The sequence below is a fragment of the Triturus cristatus genome, chromosome 7 (genome assembly GCF_964204655.1).
Source record: "Triturus cristatus chromosome 7, aTriCri1.1, whole genome shotgun sequence".
In the NCBI taxonomy this organism is placed as follows: Eukaryota; Metazoa; Chordata; class Amphibia; order Caudata; family Salamandridae; genus Triturus; species Triturus cristatus.
Window position 1 is genome coordinate 816,884,193 of NC_140590.1, and position 21,305 is coordinate 816,905,497.

The window sequence follows — 21,305 nt, forward strand, 5'->3', positions numbered from 1 at the left end:
TTTCAAAGAACCCACTAGGGCAAGAGTAATAAACCCCAGGATCGACAAAAAATATAGGTCGGCGCCTGGGGACCCTGCGTACATTAGAGGCCAGTTGCCCCTAGATTCCATCGTAGTCGCTAATGCTCGCAAACGGGCGCACTCGCAGACAACTGGGGACGCTCCTCCCCCGGACAAGGAGTCCAAGGTGCTAGAGACCTCCGGCAAACGGGTTGCAGCCCAGGCAGCTAACATATGGCGTATTGCCAATACCCAGGCGCTCCTTGCTCGCTACGATCGCGCACACTATGACACATTAGAAACCCTACTCCAACATCTCCCTGACCAATACAAAGAGGGAGCAGAGATCCTCATCAGGGAGGGACAACTCCTCACGAACGCATCCATTAAGTGTGCACTGGATGGCGCAGATACAGCTGCCAGAGCAATAAACACCAGCGTCATGTTACGACGACACGCCTGGTTACGAATCTCCGGATTCAAACCTGAGGTTCAAAATAACATCCTCAATCAGCCGGTCAACCCCGACTACTTGTTCGGACCAGAGGTTGACACCACCCTAGAAAAAATAAAAAAGGACACAGACACTGCAAAGTCCATGGGGGCTCTCCAAACGCAGACCTTTCGGAGTGGCTCCTTTCGTCGCCCCGGAAATAGAGGAGCAGGTAGAGGACAGGGGTCACAGCAAACCTACAACAAGGGCAACACACAAAGTACCTACGATAAAAACACCCGGGGTGGATATCGTGGCTCCAGCACAAAGGGCAGAGGACGCGGATACGGCAATACCAGGTCCTCCCCCAAGAACAAACAGTGACGCCCTCTCCCTTCCTCCTGACCACATAACACCTGTCGGGGGAAGGCTACAAAGGTTCCTGTCCACGTGGAACTCCATCACCACGGACAGGTGGGTCAAAGATATTATCAAACACGGTTACTGCCTAGAATTAACCTCCACTCCACCCACAATACCGCCAAAACACCGTCCTATGTCCTCAGAGCACTTAGCGCTATTACAGCAGGAAGTGCTAAGTATGTTGAAAAAATGCGCAATAGAGGTCGTACCCGTCCACGAGCAAGGTACGGGGGTGTACTCCCTGTACTTCTTAATACCAAAAAAGGACGGGTCACTCAGACCTATACTAGACCTGAGACCCCTCAACCGCTACATTCTCTCAGAGCATTTCCACATGCTCACCCTACAACAAGTCCTCCCGCTGCTCAAACAGGGAGACTTCCTGGCCACGCTAGACCTCAAAGATGCGTATTTCCACATACCCATTCACCCCTCACACAGAAAATATCTCCGGTTCACTATTCAAGGGCAGCACTACCAATTCAAGGTTCTTCCCTTCGGCGTGACAACAGCACCCAGAGTTTTCACAAAGTGCCTAGCTACTGTGGCTGCACATCTACGGAGGCAACACATTCACGTCTACCCTTACCTGGACGACTGGCTTGTTCAGGCAAAGTCAGCCCAGCAATGTGCCAGCCACATGTCCCGCACCATTCACCTTCTTCACAGTCTGGGGTTCTCACTAAATTACCCGAAATCACATCTCCAACCCGCACACGTACAACAGTACCTAGGTGCGACCATAGACACTCTGGCGGCCACAGCTCAGCCAAATTTAGTGAGAATCAACAGCATGCAAATGCTGATTTCCAAGTTCAAACCACAACACTCCCTTCCCGCGCGAGTGTTCATGCAGTTGATAGGCATGATGGCCTCCTGCATTTTCATAGTCCCACACGCCAGACTACATATGCGCCCGCTTCAGGAGTGCTTAGCACGTCAATGGAATCAGGCTCACGGGCAACTAAAAGACCTAGTGTTGGTGAGCGGTCGGGCATACAACTCTCTGCATTGATGGAATCCACAAAACCTTTGCAAGGGCCGACCGTTCCAAGAGCCTGTTCCACAAATAATACGGACAGCGGACGCCTCTCTCCAGGGTTGGGGAGCTCATGTACTCAATTACACAGTGCAGGGACTATGGACAATACAACAAAAGAAGATGCACATCAACCTTCTGGAACTGATGTCAATCCTCCTGGCAATGAAAGCCTTCAAGGTACACTTGTGCAACAAAGTCGTGTTGATCCGGATGGACAACATGACTGCCATGTACTACATACAGAAGCAGGGAGGAACACACTCTCCACAGTTGTCTCATCTGGCTCAGAGCATGTGGAAGTGGGCCATTCAGAGGAACATGTTCCTCATGGCGGAACACCTCCCCGGCAAGGACAACCACATGGCGGATCTGCTCAGCAGACACAGCCACCAGATGCACGAGTGGGAGTTACACCCATCAGTACTCCAACCGTACTTCCAGCAGTGGGGTCATCCAGAGATAGACCTATTCGCCACAAGCGAAAACGCAAAATGCCAAAGCTTTGCCGCCAGGTTCCCACATCCGCAGTCGCAGGGCAATGCGATATGGATGAACTGGTCCGGCAGATTTGCGTACGCTTTTCCCCCAGCACCATTGATACCGCTGGTGGCTCGCAAACTCAGACAACACTCACTAACACTCGTCCTGGTTGCTCCAACATGGGCACGCCAACCATGGTACACAACCTTTCTCGAACTTTCCGTGGTGCCGCATCAAAGGCTGCGGATCAAACCCGCACATTTGACGCAGAACCATGGAGACATTCAGCACCCAGATCTGCAACAGCTGAACCTGGCAATCTGGCTCCTGAAGTCCTAGAGTTTGGCTACCTAAACCTGCCACCTGACTGTATGGACATCATTAAGGAAGCTAGAAGACCCACTACCAGAGCTTGCTATGCAGCCAAATGGAAAAGGTTTGTCATTTATTGCAATAACAATGACATTAACCCGCTAGACGGGTCCATCCAAAACATAATTTGTTACCTCTTACACCTATACCGATGCAATCTGGCGTACACCTCGATACGTGTCCATTTGACCGCAATATCAGCCTATCTCCAGAACAGGCAGCACCTCTCTTTATTCAGAGTACCTGCCATCAAAGCATTCTTGGAAGGACTCAAACGAGTAATTCCTCCACGCCACCCACCAGCTCCAATGTGGAACCTCAACTTGGTCCTCACACGCCTGATGGGTCCACCCTTTGAACCTCTACACTCATGCGAGATTCAATTCCTCACCTGGAAAGTAGCTTTCCTAGTAGCAATCACTTCTTTAAGGAGAGTTAGTGAACTCCAGGCACTAACCATTCAAGAGCCATTCATACAGGTTCACGCCAACAGGGTCGTACTACGTACCGACCCCAAATTCATGCCCAAGGTGATATCGCAGTTCCACATGAATCAAACTATTGAACTGCCTGTTTTCTTTCAAAACCCACAAACTGTCGCAGAAAGAGCACTCCATACACTAGATGTAAAGAGAGCCCTCATGTACTACATAGACAGGACTAAAGTCTTTAGGAAAACAAAGCAACTTTTCGTTGCCTTTGCCCCACACCACAAAGGTAACGCCATCTCTAAAGCAGGTATAGCCAGATGGATCGTTAAATGTATTCAAATTTGCTATCAAAAAGCTAAACGCACATTAACGATTCCCCCACGAGCCCACTCAACACGTAAGTTAGGGGCCTCCATGGCTTTCCTATGAAACATTCCTTTGCATGATATATGTAGAGCAGCCACCTGGTCCACTACACATACATTTACCAAACACTATTGTGTAGATGTGCAATCAAAACAGCAGGCAGCTGTAGGACAGGCTGTTCTCAAAACTCTTTTTCAGACCGCTGCAGCTGCCACTGGTAGCCGCCGCTAATAGAGGGTACTGCTATATATTCTATGCACAGATATGAATTCAGCAGCCCACATGCCTCGAACTGAATATGCTACTTACCAGTATGCATCTGTTCTTGGCATGTAGGGCTGCTGACATTCATATCGCCCACCCTCCTCCCCGGCGCCTGTAGCAGCTGCAGCTCTCAGAATTACTGTAAGCATGGTCATCACTTTCTGTATCTACTCCATCACTGCCACAATGGCGAAAAACAATCTGAGGATGGAGAGGATGCCCATGCGCACTGTGGTCCAGGGGAGGAGTCACCTATCTCAGGATACTTCGAAGACTCTTCCAGGACAACAACGTGCAAACATCCGGACCCAACACTAGGCGGCGATCTATGCACAGATATGAATGTCAGCAGCCCTACATGCCAAGAACAGATGCATACTGGTAAGTAGCATATTCATTCATACTCATCCAAACCTTGGCCTCTCACCAATGCACACATAGCGATGGTCAAACAAGCTCCATTCATGACGACCAATTCTAATTGTTTCACATGTTTTAAGCCACACCCTTTGTTAGTTAGGCCATGCCCCTCTTAGAGATTCTGTCCCCACACCATTTTCATCCCACTTAAAGTACTGTGATCCACATTAGGCTTTTTTTCTTACAGACAGCTAAAAGGTATCTTTTTAGGTGAGAACTAAAAGTTGTGATGTAAAACTGGAGTCTATGGAATTGAAAACTTGTGCAGCAGAAAGAAAGATGCATGTATATACAAGTACGAAAATGTGGAAAGCTGTGCCACAACTCCCTTAGTGTAAGGACCATGGCAACAGTTAAGATTACTGGATCACGTCTATAAAGTACATTGTTTGAAGGGCATATATCCAATAGCAACCGAATATATATATATATATATATATATATATATATATATATATATATATATATATATATATATATATATTCACTGAAAAAACCATAGGTTTCACACATGTTATAGTTAGCGGAAATTTTACTGATAAAAAACCAATGAAATTCCCCCGTTATAGTTAGTGCAGGCAACTATAACTCACGCGACCGCAATCCTCTGCTGATGCTAATACTGTATTTAGACACTTATTTGCCCATGTCTTCTTCCATACATTTTTAGCTATACATATATTACAAATATTTTTTTTTCATAAAGACACATATGTCATCAGCAGAAGATTGCGGTCGCGTGAGTTATAGTTGCCTGCACTGACTATAACGGGGGAATTTCATTGGTTTTTTATCAGTAAAATTTCCGCTAACTATAACATGTGTGAAACCTATGGTTTTTTCAGTGAATTTGCAAGGTTTTTTAAATGCTAATTCCTAACTATAACGTGTGTGAAACCTATGGTTTTTTCAGTGATATTTGTACGTTTTTTTAAATGCTAAGTTACTTTACGCCATTCGTGGCGTGCGCGCCCACTTAACGCAGTTCGTTCCGTGCGCGCACGGTGCGCTTCGCGCACCGTGCGCGCACAGTGAGCACGCGGTGCGCTTCGCGCACCGCGCGCCCACTTTACGCAGTTAGTGCCGTGCACGCACGGTGGGCACGCGGTGCGATGACAAAGCAAGAAAGCACGTCAACAAATCTGTTTCTGCTTTCCTCCGTGACTATGGTATGGGTGCCATTTACCACAACAACTTGCGTTATGACATGCAAGACATTTATAGAGGAGATGGTGTGCACTTCAATGATGAAGGCTCTTTTTAGAGCCCCCTAATATCTAAACACTTAAATCTGATTTTCATTTTTTTTTATTTTTTTTTTCTACCGTACGCTTACCGTAAGCTTACCGTACGCGTACCCCGTGATTTTTTTTAAAATCAATAAATGTTTTTTTTGTACTTTTCTGTCCTTCTTTGACCCCCTTACAAATGTTAGGGGGTCTGTAACTCTCCTCATTGCCCCCTTTCCTTGTTTTCACTCTTTTTTTTCCAGAGTGAAATACACAAAATGGCGGCCGCCGCTTCCTGGTTTCGGCCGATTCGAATGTTTACTAAGATCTAAGAGCCAATCAGAATCGCGCTCGCGCACGCCACCGTACGCTTACCGTAAGCGTACCGTAAGCGTACCGTAAGCGGGCTCAGATATATATATTGATTTAAAGGCTATTTTCTCAGAATCTACTGAACAGATTTACACCAAACCTACAAAAGGCACTTCCTTGACCTAGGGACTACCTCTCTGCCAAATTTTGAGTAATTCTGTTCAGCCGTTCGGGCTGTAGCTCGTTCTAAAGGTCCTATGGAAAAATGCATGGGAAAAACGCGTTTTGGGACCCCCCTTTTATCTCAGCCCCCGCTTGACGGATCCCCCCGAGACTTTCAGGGTAGGAGCGGAGCGTAGCGCCCCACCTATTTTGAGAAATTCGCGAGGATTCGTCGACCGGCGCCAAAGTTATTCAAAATAGAATGTTGAGGTTTTCCTATGGAAACGTGGTCCTAACTATAACTACCTACTGGCGACCGCTAGTAGGTAATATATATATATATATATATATATATATATATATATATATATATATAACAACGTTAATGATTTACAAATGAGCACTGAAGAAGTTTGTGTAGAACGATACTCGTTGGTTGGTTTTGGCTACAGTCAAATCATTTTAAAGAAGACTAAAGATTTGGATACATCTTGTGTTCCGGACCATTCCTGAATACATTGTCCGTGAATGAAGATGAACAATTGTACAACATGGAGCAAATCCACATATGAAAAAGTAGAACACTGTGGCTACAAACGTATGCAGTGTGCTGTGTAACGTTATCTTATATGAAGGTTTTTGATATTCCAGTGTCCTTTTTTTTCAATTTCAGATGTTTCTGCATGTCATTTGCATAGGTATTGCAGGTGAAATCAAAACCATTTATCAAATCTGGTTATAGGTGTTGAAAAGCGTTGGTGAGTGTCATTGTTTGACGTGGAATGGCCTTGAGGGACTCCTGCTGTAATATTTGTTTGGTTTAGAAGAGAAAGGAGGAGTATGTGTGATATTTGTTCGATTATGTAGGTACAATTTGATCCAAGCAATAATTGGGCCTTCTATTCTGGCTTCAAGTGTTTAGATTAGTGTGTCATGAACCACTGTGTCAAAGGTCCAAAAGAAGAAGAGCAGCAACTCCGCACTAGATCAAGTTGTTTTTAAGGTCATCCCTGATAATAAGGGCTGATTCAGTTCCACTTCCTGGATGGAATTCAGTTTGGAAGTCAAAGTATGGAATTGTCTTCAATGAATTGTCTCATCTGGGTGAAAGCTACAGAAACAGAGACTCGAGTAACCTCAGATGAGACAGGGCTGCAGCAACAAAGTGACTTGACCCTTAAGGGGCAATTCGCAAAGACACACCTGGGCTGTATGGGAATGATCTGGGGTATTTAAAATTTTTGAGTAACTGCGTAGGCATATCAGAACAAATGGGCACAGATCTTGAATTGTGCTGGACAATCCAACCATATATGCAGATCTCTGATAAATGCTGGCGGTGCCTAGAGGTTAAAGGTTCTTCTACCCTACGCATCTGGTGAGATTGTTCAGCACTCGGGTACTTCTGGAAGAACGTTTTAAGCCACATAAACGGAGTGTTGTGATTTCTGGTACCAGTAGATCTGGGTTTGATTTTGGTTGGGTTCTTCTAACAGGAACTTGAACATGTGAACCAGGCAGATGGAGTGCTTCTGTAGGAAATAGTGGGGGGCTGGTAGAATGTTGATAGCATGGCGTTGGGAATATGGTATGGCCGTTTTTAGGTCTCGCCTGAGCCAGCGCATGCGCTGCTCTGCAAGACATTTAGTAAGTGGCTTTTAAAAGTGCTGCCACGCGCTTTTGCTGGCCTAGCGCTTGCGGATACGCGCGCAGCCGCCAGCTTTCAGCGCCTGATCAGGCGCCATCTGGACTCGCCAGCCTGCTTTTACTTTTGCGGTAGCGCGCACGCACCACTCGTGTGCCTTTTAAAAAAAATAAAATTCTTTTAGCGTGCGCACACAACTCCCGGGCTTGTTTTTAATTTGCAGCGCGAGCACGCGCTTGTCTAATCCGGGAACAGCCCGAGGTTTTCTCTTGAGGAACATTTGTCTAAAGAAATGGTAATGTGAAGATTTAATAGCCTTTACACAAAATACTAAATTAATTCAACTCTTTGCAGGCGTGCACTTGCGTGAAATGACCCGCCCATCTGTTTATTATCAGTAACAAGGCTGGACTGGCCATCCAAGATGGTGGCCGGAGGGTTGAACCTCTAAGAGTCTCTTGGGCGAGGGATCATATTCTAAGTGTATATCCCAGAATTAGCCTACCGTTTCCGAGCCAGAACTAATATGTCACGTGAGCTGCTGGCTGTAGCGCCTCTAGGCACCTAAACTGTCCCGATCGTCTGGATTCTGTCGACTCCTACTCGAGGCTCCAGGATGGTTGCGGCTACCATCGTATGTCAACTCCGCTCTTGCAGCAGGTTTGCAGTCTACGAGCTGGATTGGTCTGCCTCGTCTCCATAGCTCACTCAGTGCATTCCTTTCGCCCACTGGCTCTGCTTCTGGTGGTGAAGATGGAAATCCGCCATCTTGAGGCAGACACCCGACATTGCAGTGGTCGTCTCCAGAAGTTACGGCACACGAGCTGCTGGCGCTTCAGACCCCGATCTCACCTTCCACTGATGTGCTCCTCAGAGTTGCTGGGATCTCTACCTTCGTCTGCTGCACTCATCCTGGAGAGGAGTTGCTGCTGTAGTGCACCACTCCCTGCAGTCTGTATGAATCGGACTCCGACTAATCGTCTGCACTTGGTTGCAGCCCTATATGTTGCCTCTGATAGTTGCCTGTTCCAACCATACTCAATTTGCAGCTGCTGGCGAATAGCTTCAGTGCCTTATTCTGCACCCACTGCTACTACCGGCTCAAGCTCTCTTCATCTGTGGTGGCAATTGCCCTCACCCTGACATTTGAGGAGCCATCCTCATCTCTGCATTGGCTCTTTATTTGCAGTAGTGCAAATCTCCCTCCACCCGGCTATGCTCCCTGCTAGATAACTCGCCTGGTGCCGACTGGAGTGTTTTTTTTTTTTTTTGTTGTTTTTTTAAAAATGTTTCCTCTCTTCTTTCTCCCCTAAGCATGGGCAAATCCTTGGTTGTACTCTGCACCGCCCTGCTGTGCTCCTAGAGCCGACCTGCTCCATCGCTGGTGTTGTCTGATTCACCTTCCAATGTCCCCAGCATTCAGAGAGTTGCTGCTGTCTGAAGCACTCCCCTCCTAGCAGCTCCCATTATTTATTATTATTATTATTATTATTATTATTATTATTATTATATATTTGTTAAGCGCACAGCTACCCGTGGGTTTCCCGGCGCTGGAAGCATAGAAGTAAGGAGAGCAAGCAGGAGTGCAAAGAGCGGGATTACAAGGAAAACAGCCAGCTTTTTACTCCTTTGCGGAATTTAAGATAGCATGTTTCAGACCGCACAGGGATGGGAAACGAATTCCAGAGCGAGGGCGCCAAGTAAGCAAAGGAGCGCCCACCAACTCTAGCACGCTTAAAACGGGGAACAGAGAATCTGCACTGAGAGGAGGATCTGAGAGTGCGGGAGGGACAATATTGATGAACTAAGGTGGATAAATAGTGAGGGGATTTTCCAGCTTTAATACGGTGCATAAAGCATAAAGCTTTGAATTTGGACCTAGATTCTATGCGTAGCCAATGCAGGCTGCGCAGAGAGGAGGAAACAGATGTGGCTCTAGGCAAATTACAGAGTAAACGGGCAGCCATGTTCTGGACCACTTGAAGCTTACGGGAGACCTCCTTGCCGGCACCCAGGAGTAGAACATTACCGTAGTCCAGCCGCGATGTCACTAAGGCATGGACCACTGACTTCTGGGTGTCGAGAGGAAGCATCCATGTGATCTTCCTCAGCCACCTGATGATGGTAGTACAGGTGTCTGCGACTTTCACCACATGTTGCCTCATAGATAACTGATTGTCAAAGAGGTCCCCGAGATTACGTGCTGTTGTTGCTGGGACCGGCAATGGTCCCATTTGCTGAGGCCAATGTTGCGGGCCCCAGAGAGCGGAGTCTGGCCGAACAGGAGCAGCTCCGTTTTGTCACCATTTAGCTTCAATTTATTAGTCAGCATCCAATTGGCGATATCAGTGAGCCCAGAACGAAGAGAGGAGGAGGGAGAATGCTGATTGGAAGAGAGAGAGAAGATGATTTGAGTATTATCTGCGTATGAGAAGATAGATAGTCCAGATTGTTCAGCAAGGAAAGCAAGAGGTCTGACGTAAAGATTAAAGAACAACGGACTAAGAATAGAACCCTGGGGGACACCATACGGGGCGGTATGCACAGTGGACACTGAAGAAGGGGAGAAAACCTGAAAAGTGCGATCAGAAAGAAAATTGGAAATCCAAGCAAGTGCGGAACCACAGATCCCGACAGACCTCAAGGCAGAAAGAAGGATGGTATGGGAGACGGTGTCAAAAGCAGCACTCAAATCCAAAAGGATGAGGGCCACCGTCTCCCCACTATCAACCTGTCGTCTGACTGTCTCCGTGACTCCCAGAAGGGTGGACTCAGTAGAAAAGCCCGCCCGAAAACCTGATTGGGAAGGGTGAAGAATGTTTGCTGATTCCATGTGAGTGGTTAGGTGACGATTAACATGCTTCTCTAACACCTTTGAGAGGCAGGGAAGTAAGGAGATGGGTCGAAAATTGGCTGGGTTGCTGGGGTCAGCATTAGCTTTTTTCAAGAGCGGGACAACCATCGCATGCTTCCAAACGTTGGGGACGGTTGCCTCAATGAGAGAGGCATTCAGGAGAGTCAAGATATAGTCAAGTGGAACGGAGGCTAGAGTACAGAGAATCTGCGGGGGCATGGGATCCAAGGGAGAGCCAGATTTGATCTCTGCCAGCAGTTTCTGGAAGATGGGCATAGAGATGAGTTCCCACTTATCTAAAAGGGGAAATGGGGACCGAACAGGATCATCCTGAGGGGATGGTTGGTCATGATTCTGTATTAGTGAGCTAGATAAAGCAAATGATGCAACTCCGAAGCCCGCATAAATGTTATCGATTTTCTGCGTAAAGAAGTCCGCCAGGGAATTGCATTGAGTGTTATCCAGACAGGGGGCTTTGGGAGCACATGACATACCCGATAATTCCTGAACTGCTTTAAAGAGAGCTTTGGGGTGATTCTGAGCTTTCAGTATCGTGTTGTTGACGTGATTGGCCCTGGGGGTCTTGCATAGAGCGTGATATTTATGTAATGTAAGTTTGTAGTTTTCTTTATCTGCAGGAGAGTAGTTTGACCTCCAAATACGCTCCAGTTTTTTGCAGCGGGACTTCTCTATTTTTAATTGTTCAGTAAACCAAGGGGCAGGGGGGGTAAAGAAAATGTTGCTTACATTTATGAGCTGGGAGGCAAAGGTCAATTGCAGAGGTAAGCCAGGTGCTTATCGTCCCAACATCGTCCGTAGAAATGTTAGAAAGAGGAGGCATGGTCTTTTCAAGGGAATTATTAAGGTGCTCCAGATTGAGTCTTTGCCAATTTCTACGGATTCTAAGGGAATGAGGGTTGTCAAGAGGGCAGGTTGCACCCGCCATCTTAATGAGGAACTCTACAATAAAATGGTCAGACCAAATAATCGGTCTGGGGGTAGGCAGGTTACAGTATCCAAATTAGCAAAAATTTGATCTAGTAGATCGCCGCCTTTATGAGTTGGACCGGAGTTCAGAAGACTTAAATTGAGGGCGGCAAAATCCTGTATAAAATGAGCGCTAGTAGAGCATAGGGTGTCGTTGAGATGGATGTTCAAATCACCTAGTAACAGGAAATTATTAGATTCCAACAAAAGAGGAGCAATAAGCTCAGGAAGGGCAGCTGCCCATGCGCCAGCCGCACCAGGTGGGCGATACAAAAGGGCACCGGACAATGTAAAATTAGGGGATAGTAACAATTTAAAACTACCTGCTTCACAGTTAGGGATATTAAGGTCTTCCCACTTGCAGGAGTAACACCTCTTGTAGATAATAGCAATGCCACCTCCATCCCTGAGAGTTCTGTTACGTCCCACAAATGTGTATTCATCGGGGAGGGCAGTGGCAATGTCTGGTCCAGAGCAGTCATTGAGCCAAGTCTCTGTTAGAAACAAGGCCGATGGACTGGAGGATGTAAGGAGGTCAAATATGTCCCTTTTGTGCTTAGGCAAAGATCTGCAATTTAAACTAATAAAACTAAGGTCAGGAAGGTCAGAAGGGTGAGCAGTCCCTGGGGAGGGGATGGCATTCCAAAAGGAGGAAGAAGAGATGCACAGCTCCGAGGGGAGGGATGTGAGAGCCAGAGCACATGAAGGGCAGGACACAGGGCGTCCTAGCAGTGCAAACGGGAACAATGACTACCAAGTGGCGGTCGTAGGCTATATAGAAGAGAGCGGGAGTATGTAAATCTGGGGATCGTGGAGCCAGAAGCAGGGGGGGTGGCCCTAGGTCCCGTCTGGGCGCAGACAGGCTTGCCTTTGGCGCGCCACTGGTGCGCCCGCTGCGCGCGTCCGCTGCGCGTTCGCACCATGCCCCTCTTTAGTAGCGTGAGGGAAGCAGAGACTAGACTGCTCCCTGCGCTACCACCAAAATGGCGGCCGGGCGGGAAGGTACCGGGGAGCGAGGGACAGGATTTTGCAGGAGGTGAGTGCTACAACAAACACCACAAGTAATTTTGGAAGCTGCGTTAAAAATATGAAAATTCTTGCAGGAACACAGTACAATTATGAAAGCAGATAAAAGGCAAATTTAAAAGCAGGTTTAAAACATGTAACCACACTTAAAAAAACTCTACAAGCTCAACGGTACTAGATAGCGCAAGGCGACTGACTCCCGGCTCAAGCCTCAGGAGTATACGCTCCCATAACAGGTCAACCTGGATCCTTCCATTTAATTCTCCCCTTTTGTTTGCCCAGGCTCATAATTGTGGTCATTTTGACCTGGGGGTAAGGAAAACCCCTCACAGGAATTTATAGTAGAAATTGAAAGTGGATTTAGTCCACCCTCACACAAAAATAGTGGAATCTAACAAAGAACCTACTAATCCCATACAGGGTTATTAAAGGGACTAAGGACTCCTATTTTTAACCTCGTAGTTTACTCATTGGTAGAATATTGACTTAGCCCCTACCCAGATGCGAAGTCTGAAAAAAATTGAAGCGTAGTCTCCTGGAGCACCTTGTGCATTAAAGAATGACTCAGCAGCACTAGCCCTCTAACATAGCCAAGCATTGGCAAAGCCAATAGGTCTCGCCGTTGGGATCTTATAAGTGTTTAGCCATGCAACAGGTGATGTTGTTGCACCAAGGATATTGTGCTGCATAAGTAAATACTTATAAGGTCCCAAAAGCGAGACCTATTGACTATGCCAATGCTTGTTAGGAATTGAGAGGTTGGCACATGATTTTACAAAATCAGAGAGGACATTTGTTATAATGTGGTTGCTGTTAATCTCCTACATGTCTGCTTGACCATCAATATTTTACTCGCCCTAATCTGAGAGTTTTACAGCTGTTTGACTAACCCAGCAGAGGTTATGAAATGCATATAGGAGTGTTTTTTCTTATCTGGTCCTAAAGGTTCTAGATGATAAAAGTACACTTATCGGGAGTTTAGGGTTCACGGGTTGGGGAGGGGCTGACTATGTAAAGGAGTCTGATTGAATGAACGTTATTTAAATGAAAATATTTTAATTAAAAACCTGTATTAATTGTCCAGCTCTAGGACACCTTTGCTAAGGTTGCTCTTAATAAATGTTACATTGATCAGTTCAGGAAAATATGCCTGTAAGAATGCATTATTATGACTACAATTTAGTTATTCATATCCTGTTTTAAAATGAGTAACACTGCTGTACAAACTGGGTTATTTAATCCTGCAGCAAAACAGTTTGCTGTACGGTTGGATCACATAACAATAGGCTTAACATTGTCGAGATAAAATCCATCTCCAGCGCTTATCACACATAATTTTCCATACGAAACAAAAGTACAGGCTCCCTCTGGAATATACTGTTCCTGCTGCTGTAGAATTTCTGAAGTTTTGCCCAGCATTCTAGATCATTTTGGGGTATTTTTTGTTTAGTACTACACCGTAAATCTACTTGTGTAATTTAGTATTGTGCTCTCTCTGGTTGCTAAACACTATGGATATTTCTGATTTGAACACTTGGCAAGTACATAGTCATCTGTTTACACATTGCCACTTCAGTAAACTGGTTAGACCAGCCAAGGAAAATATTAATTATTTAAACAATTAACATATATTTTCAGAAGGCCACGTCATTTCTCTTGCATGCTTATTTAGGCAGTGAGGCAAGAATTTTGTAATATAGTGAAAACGGTCAGTCTTCACTTTATAAAGTTCAAAACATTTTCTCAGACAGCAACGATGAATCCAGGGAAAGATAGACTACTGTTGGGGTATTTTTTAGAACTTGTCACAGAAGAGCAGAGCATTTTCGTTAATAAACCTTTATTTAAAAGTTTTATTCTTAATCCCTACTCATGCTATAGGTTTCCATTGGAGGGGGGGGGCACTTTTTGTAACCCTCCGCTGCTTAACAAAATGGTTTAGAGTCACCAAAACTTCAATATTAACAATCTGTTTACTTCTCGAGCAGCACGTGTGCTAACCCTCACCATTTACTGCGTTTCTATTGAGTGATGTGTCCAGTGCGATCATACCTTTTCCAGCGGTTCGCTGAGAGCAGCATTTTGCAGGACTTTCTGGTTTGAGTCCATCCACAGAACCACCTCCGAATAGGTATTGCTTTGGTATCTATTCAAAAGGTGAGGAATGTGCAGATAGAAGCCTGCATCAGAAGAACAAGTTATTTATCTTTGGTAATCCTCTTTATGGTAGAGACTCCATCTAGCCTTAGATTCCACACCGATCCTCTCCGTTCTGTGGTTGGTATCTATCCTTTAATAAGATCCCAAGTATAATATTTGGAACATGGTCTATAGCTTGATTTGTGGTTCTGCTTCTAGGGACGCAGACAGTCGTGAACGCAGCAGACTTCTGCATGAAGTAGTGCCTATATAAACCCTGCATGTCCATTCCAGAGCAGAATTGTGTCTGTGCAGAGCTGCAAGGCGAGTGAGCGAGAGGTGGAGCTTAGCTGTCTAGAGGGTTGGTTGAATTGGAGTCTGTCATTGAGGTACGCTGGTCCTGTGTTGTGGAGGGCTTTGTAGGTGTGGATGAGCAGCTTGAATTTGCAATTTTTCTGGATGGGTAGCCAGTGTAGCTTAGCGAGCTAGAGAGACGTGAGCGCTTCTGGGGACATCTAGTATGTCTGGAACTGGTGTTCTGTATAGGTTGGAGCATTTGCGCTAGTTGTTTGTTGATGGCGATGTAGAGTATGTTTCTGTAGTCTTGTCCGTTGGCAATGAAGGCCTGGGTGACCATGCATCTTATGTGCTTGGGGAGCTATTTGAAGATCTTGGGAAGCCTTCAGAGGATGAGGCAGCAGGATGCGATCACCACATTGACCTGTCAATTCATCATGAGCTTGTCGTCCAGGATGATGCTGAAGTTTGTGGTGTGATTTGTGGGGGTAGGTTTCGGACCAAGGTGTGGTGGCCACCAGTAGGCGTTCCAGCTCTTCAGAAATATGAGCTCCCCGGATCAGTTTTGTCAGTGTGGAGTTTGAGCCAGTTTACTCACATCCATTTGGCCACTCTGGACATTCAGGCGGTGAAGTTGGTCCTTGCGGTCGTGTTCAGGTCGGTGAGGGAGAGGATTAGCTGAGTGTCTTCGGCGTCTGATACTATGTTGGTGCCATGTTCTTATGATGCGGGCGAGAGGTTTAATGCATGCATTGAACAGAGTTAGGATGAGCCCTCTGGGACTCCGCAGATGAGCTATTTGTGTTCTGAGTTGAGCACGGAGAGTCTGACTTGTTGTGTCCTTTTGGAGGAGAGGTGACCATGCTCTTGGCGAGCCCTTGGATTCCAGAGTCCTGGAGTCTGGCGATGAAGGTGTCATGGGAGATTGTGTTGAACGCCACCAAGATGTTGAGTAGGAAGAGAACGTCTGTTTTTCCTCTGTCCATGATGGGCCTGGCTGTTGTCTGTTGCAGTCAGGAGGGCAGTTTCCGTCCTGTGGTTGCTGCGAAACCCTAACTGGGTGGAGTCCAGAAGGTAGTGCTGTTCAAAATGGGTGAAGAGCTGCATGTTGATCTTTTTCTCCAGGACTTCATCTGGGAAGGCTAGAGGTGAGATGGGCAGGTAGTTGCTGAGGTCTTTCAGGTTGGCAGAGGGTTTCTTCAGGAGGGCTGTGACCTCTGCGTGTTTTCAGCTGTCCAGCAAGTTTCAGCTGAGGATGGAGGAGTAGAAGATGGTGGTGAGGTTGATGCTGATGAGTGAACTTCTCAGATTGTACATGTGGTGAGGATAGTGGTCTGTGGGGGACCCTGAGTGGATGGTCTGCATTATTCTGGCGGTGTCATCTGTGGTGAGGGGGCTCCAGTTTAAGATGTGGGCAGTGGCTGCTCTGTCGTTAGGGCGGAGGAGCGATGCCCCATTGCTCTCAAAACAGTGAAAAAAGAAGAAAAAAAAATAACAACTTAACGCTATTATAATTTTCTTTTTCCTACTGCAGTGGCTCTGTTGTTTCCTGGGCGGCAGTGATGCCAGAGCACTGCTGGGGGAGGAGTGGTGGTATTCCAAGTGTGCATGGCGTTTGACCGGCTCTCACGGGCCGCCCAAAACAGTCATGCGCACTTGCCATGTTCTCTTTCCAGGCTGCATTACAGCCTAGGTGGAAAACATGCCCCAGGCTCCCAAGCTTGGTCTGAGCACTGCACTACGGCGCTCAGACCAATTACAACGCTGCATTGCAGCGTTCATTTGTTAGGGGAGCTCTGGAGCCGGGGTTCTTCCTACTGCAGGACTCCAAACAGGAAGAAGCTAGAAGATGAAGAGGATTGGAGAAGATTTGGCGGCAACACCTGATTTAGCCAGTTAAGGTTTTAAAAAAAATCTTTTTAATCAGATTACAAATAGGATTTGAGTCTGAGTACAAGGGCTACTTTTCTGGCTTCTTTGGTCTGTGCATGGTACCTTCCGAGTGCGGATTGGTCGGTGTCTCTGGAGGTAATGTCTTGGATGGTTCTCTTCTTTCTAATTGTTTGCAATTGTGTTTGGAGTCTCTTAGGTCTCCAGTGTACCAGCATGCTTGGGTGCACTTTCTTGAATGTCTGATCTTCATCGTAGGGGCCAGGGTGTTGGCTCAGTCTGAGAGCCAATTGTTGAAGGTGGATAGTTTGTTCTGTAGGTCGCCTGTGAGGATAGTCTGGTTAGATCTGAGGGTGTAGGTCCAGTCTGCACCTGTTATGTTGTTTCAGTTGCGGCTGACGTCGATGGTAGGCTTGGGTTTGCTGGCGTGGAGTGCCAGTAGAAGTGTACAATGTAGTGATAAGTCTCTGTGAGTGGGAGGAGGTGACTTAAGGTAATCTTGTTGCTGGTTCTGAAGACACTTGAATCACTTGAGACTTAAACTCTGACAACATGCAAAACATATAAACACGTTACTTGTTGACATCTGTTTCGATTAGACTATAATTAAAGTTCAGCCATCGACAGCCTTTTGAATAAAAGCTCAATGTTTCCTCTGAGAGTAAAAGGTTCTAGAATATTAAAAATGTATTAAATTACCTAAAGTGTTTTGCCTTGCTTAGCTTGAAATAATTAATCAGTAGGCTGCGCCTATTTAAAATGCACTGTAAGCAGATTTCTCAATTGGTTTCTTTTTTTTCTCTCCTAACCACAGTTCACAAAATCAATTGGACGTTTGACCCAGAGACGGAGAATGCTGAGCAGCGAGGATGCATGACCACCCTATAACGCACAGATTATCTTACTGGATGTGCTCTGACTTGTGTACCATCCTGAAGGGCACCTTGACAAACCTGCACTGGTGGTCGAGTTCTTCAAAGCAAGCGTCATGGTCTTTTTACCCCTGTATAGGACGGTGAATGGAATTGCCATGGTGACTTGAACGGGACCACTTCAGAGCGTGGGAGAAGAGACCATCCTTGCAACGCGAGCAAAGATCCTGGGATCCTTGGTTGTGAAGGCCAGAGGAGAGGCATAAAGGGAGTAGGGGCTATTTTACATTAAGCAACGATGACTGTGCTTTTGAAGGTCCGCAGATATTACAGACAAGTGAGTCCTCAGTTGGTGCTGCTGCTTCTCTTTGCCTTCTGTGTCCTTAGTGTCTTTGTCTCTGCATATTACCTGTATGGGTGGAACAGGGCACTTGAACCCTCCAGGGATGCTCAGGCACCCGACTGTGATGAACCCAAGATCACCCCATCCCGATTGCTTCCCCTGAAAGCCTTGAAGGTTGTGGATACATCCCGGACAGACCCCCTTGTCCTCATCTTTGTGGAGAGCCTCTATTCCCAACTGGGGCAAGAAATTGTTGCCATTCTTGAATCCAGTCGCTTCAAGTACCGGACTGAGATCGCCCCTGGTAAGGGTGACATGCCCACCCTCACGGACAAAGACCGTGGTCGCTTTGCTCTCATCATATACGAGAACATCCTTAAGTATGTCAACCTTGATGCCTGGAACCGTGAGTTGTTGGACAAGTACTGTGTGGAGTATGGTGTAGGAATAATTGGATTCTTCAAGGTGAGCAGAAAATGTATTTAATCTGGGAGGTTTATTGAGTGTTTATTCAATTTAACACACAGCTCTCAATTTTTCCCCCGAAGTCTTGCACAGAACCAAGCACTGGTGTTCTAGAACTTGAATTTACCTAACACATTGAAAATTAACTCTTGGCAGTCACTCTTTCGCTCTCCTTGCTATTTTCAGATACATTTCAATTGGAAGAGGAAGAGGTTGCCTTCTTAGTTAAAGTAATGATGGTGCCGCCTGCCATTTTAACAGTGGGACCATACAAATTGTGCAAGTGCATACCTGTTCTGCCCTTAGTGACCCAGTTAGGTCCTAGGGACCCCAATCACAGCTCTTCTAGTGCACCTTATTGCGAACTCACATTGCCCTGCTATTTCTGAAAAAGAACCCCAAACCAGACCAATAACACCTCATGCGGTTTAATCACTTGTACCTACTTGTGTCACTCTTTTGGTCCCTCAACCATGCCCTGCTGTCCTCCTCACTTCCCTTACTGGCTGTACTACTGTTGCTGCACTGTTTTGTGGGATCTAAAAAGTGAACTGAAGAACTCAAAGCCTGCTTCTCATTGCCATGTATAGATTTTACCTATTCTTTACGGAAATTCACAACTTTTCCACAAATGACTAGTCAGAACTTTCGATCTTGGTATATTAGTACTAAAGCTAAATGGAGTCTTTGAATAATAACTGTGATATATCATCGATTTTTTTTTTTTCTTTTTTTTTTTCTTCTTTTTTCTCTGTCTTCGTTTGTCATACCATTTATCCAAGGGACAGTCATTCAGGGACTAAAGACGGTGCAGTAAACTCCCCCTTCCAGACATGTAGAAAGAGAAATAGGGCATCAGGATTGTGCAGTTGGGGGTGGCGTTAATTGAATGGGTTATAGAGGCGAAGAGCATGCACAAGCAAAGTAGGTCTGCTGCAGTAGTATGTCGACCAACGTAAGCGAGCTGCAGAATAAATATCCTTGGCCTGTGACAAGATTAAACTTCTACACTATAGTCCTTACAGTGCCTTGAAGTCATCCGGCGAAGCATTTTGAGCTTAATTAGATACCAGTCCAACTACATAGTGGTAGGTTAAAAGCAGTGCTTGATTGGTGCTGGTGGGGCCCACCAGTACTCATTTTTAAGGATCGCACTTGGGTTACCTCAACAAGCTTTGATCCAGCATGAGAGATAAAAACCTAAAAGGGTAGAAAAGGAGAAAGAGGAATACTGGAAAAACAGTGTCAAAAGGAAGCAGCAGGGATGAAAAAGACCTGCAAGAGTGCCATACAGAGGTGGTGAGAGTCTGGTGTTGGATTAAAGAGGCCTGTGGAGCAATAAGACTAGGCAGCATTCGTATTTGTCATCCCGACCTTCAATAATGCAGACCAAGGGCTTCTGGGGAAACCTCAAGGACTGCCGCAAAGTATTTTACAAATGAACCACTGGAAGAAAATCTTGTACCAGAAAAGGTAGTCGCTTTATGACTTTTGTAAATGCGTCCGACGTGATCTGTTGATGCTGCTTCATGTTTTTCAGACCAGCTGAATGAAAATGACAATACGCTGGATTAAAAAAAAATAGTAATTAAATACCGGTTATATATGTTGGAGACATTGTTGGAACCAGCTATTGGCCACCCATGGCCCTAAACAACTCTTCCGGGGAGATGTAGGCAGTTGCTCTCCCTCAAACTGCCAAGGACTTGACTTGCAAGCCATACTGCAACCCAGACATCACAGGCAACCTGTGTTTGTTAGGATAGTAAGTGACTTGTAAATTACATAACCCCTAATTGGCAGACGTGCTAAAACAGATGGGTGGCTCGTGGCTCAAAGCAGCATGAAAGCAGCACGGGGCAAGGTACTATTCCTCTTAGAGGTAGCGTCTTGCTACAGTTTCGTTTGTTTTCATTTATCACTTAAAATTTACTCCTTTCGTGCCTGCAGTCCAATTTGTGACCTGTTTTAACCTTTCCATTACGCTTGTGATAGATACCTTTTCTTCTGATTTGGGCTCTCCATCTTGTCTGCAATATCCCGCCCAGTTTCTTTATAAAATAATTTAAAACATGTATGTTGGACTAAATTAGTATTGCTGCTGTAGACCGATTACAGAACCCAGTCCATCTAAGCAAGTTCTCAAAGTACTTCCCAGACCTAATTTCTTGGAAATCCTTACCTGCAGAGAATCTAACCAGTAAGTGACTGGATCAAGTGGATGGAAGAGGTGGTCCATTGTGGAGAAGGAAGAGGGATTTAAGGCCGCTTTAATTCCTTAACTCCTTACTTTATGAAACTTGCCCCTCTTCCTCAATGTATGCTTTTTTCAGTTAGTTTCTTGGGTCTTGCATTTCTATTTAAATTTGCTATTTTTCTTTCATATTTTGTTGGAGTTTTCTATACTTAATTCCTGTTACGATTAGAGACAATTAATTGTTCTTTTCCTTATTAGTCCTTTATGGGGTCGATTAAGAGTTGCACGATGCAGGGGGCCAGAATTACTCATTCCGGAATTACTCATTTCGGCTGGTAATTCCTCCAGACCAGTGCAGTTGCAAATGGAAGCACACAAAACTGGGAAAAGCAATGTAGGCTCGGGGTGTGGGGGGGAGGGGGTGGGGGGGAGGCACAGTAGCGTCATGAAATCGGGAGGGCATCTAGTCTCAGTCCTTTCCTCATCCTCTAATGGGCCAATCTTGCATTCCCATATGATCTGCAGAGCTATGAATCAGTCAGGTGCCTTTATTGTGAGAGATTATTAAACCCATGCGTTCCTGTGCTTACTTGGGGGCTCCATAGTTATTTTGGCCATGAGGGAGAGAAACTCCAGGAGTTATTTTAACTCAACTG

The 21,305-nt window shown here is 45.9% G+C and overlaps 1 protein-coding gene across 1 annotated transcript in view; it reads left to right on the forward strand.

The window, feature by feature from the left end:
• NDST1 (N-deacetylase and N-sulfotransferase 1) overlaps positions 1-21,305 on the forward strand; it is a 328,999-nt gene that overhangs the window by 87,287 nt on the left and 220,407 nt on the right. The window contains exon 2 of the mRNA XM_085617708.1: positions 17,587-18,452. Within this exon, the coding sequence (XP_085473834.1) occupies positions 17,943-18,452 (510 nt within the window). The 5' untranslated portion in view covers positions 17,587-17,942. The remainder of the gene's footprint in view (positions 1-17,586; positions 18,453-21,305) is intronic.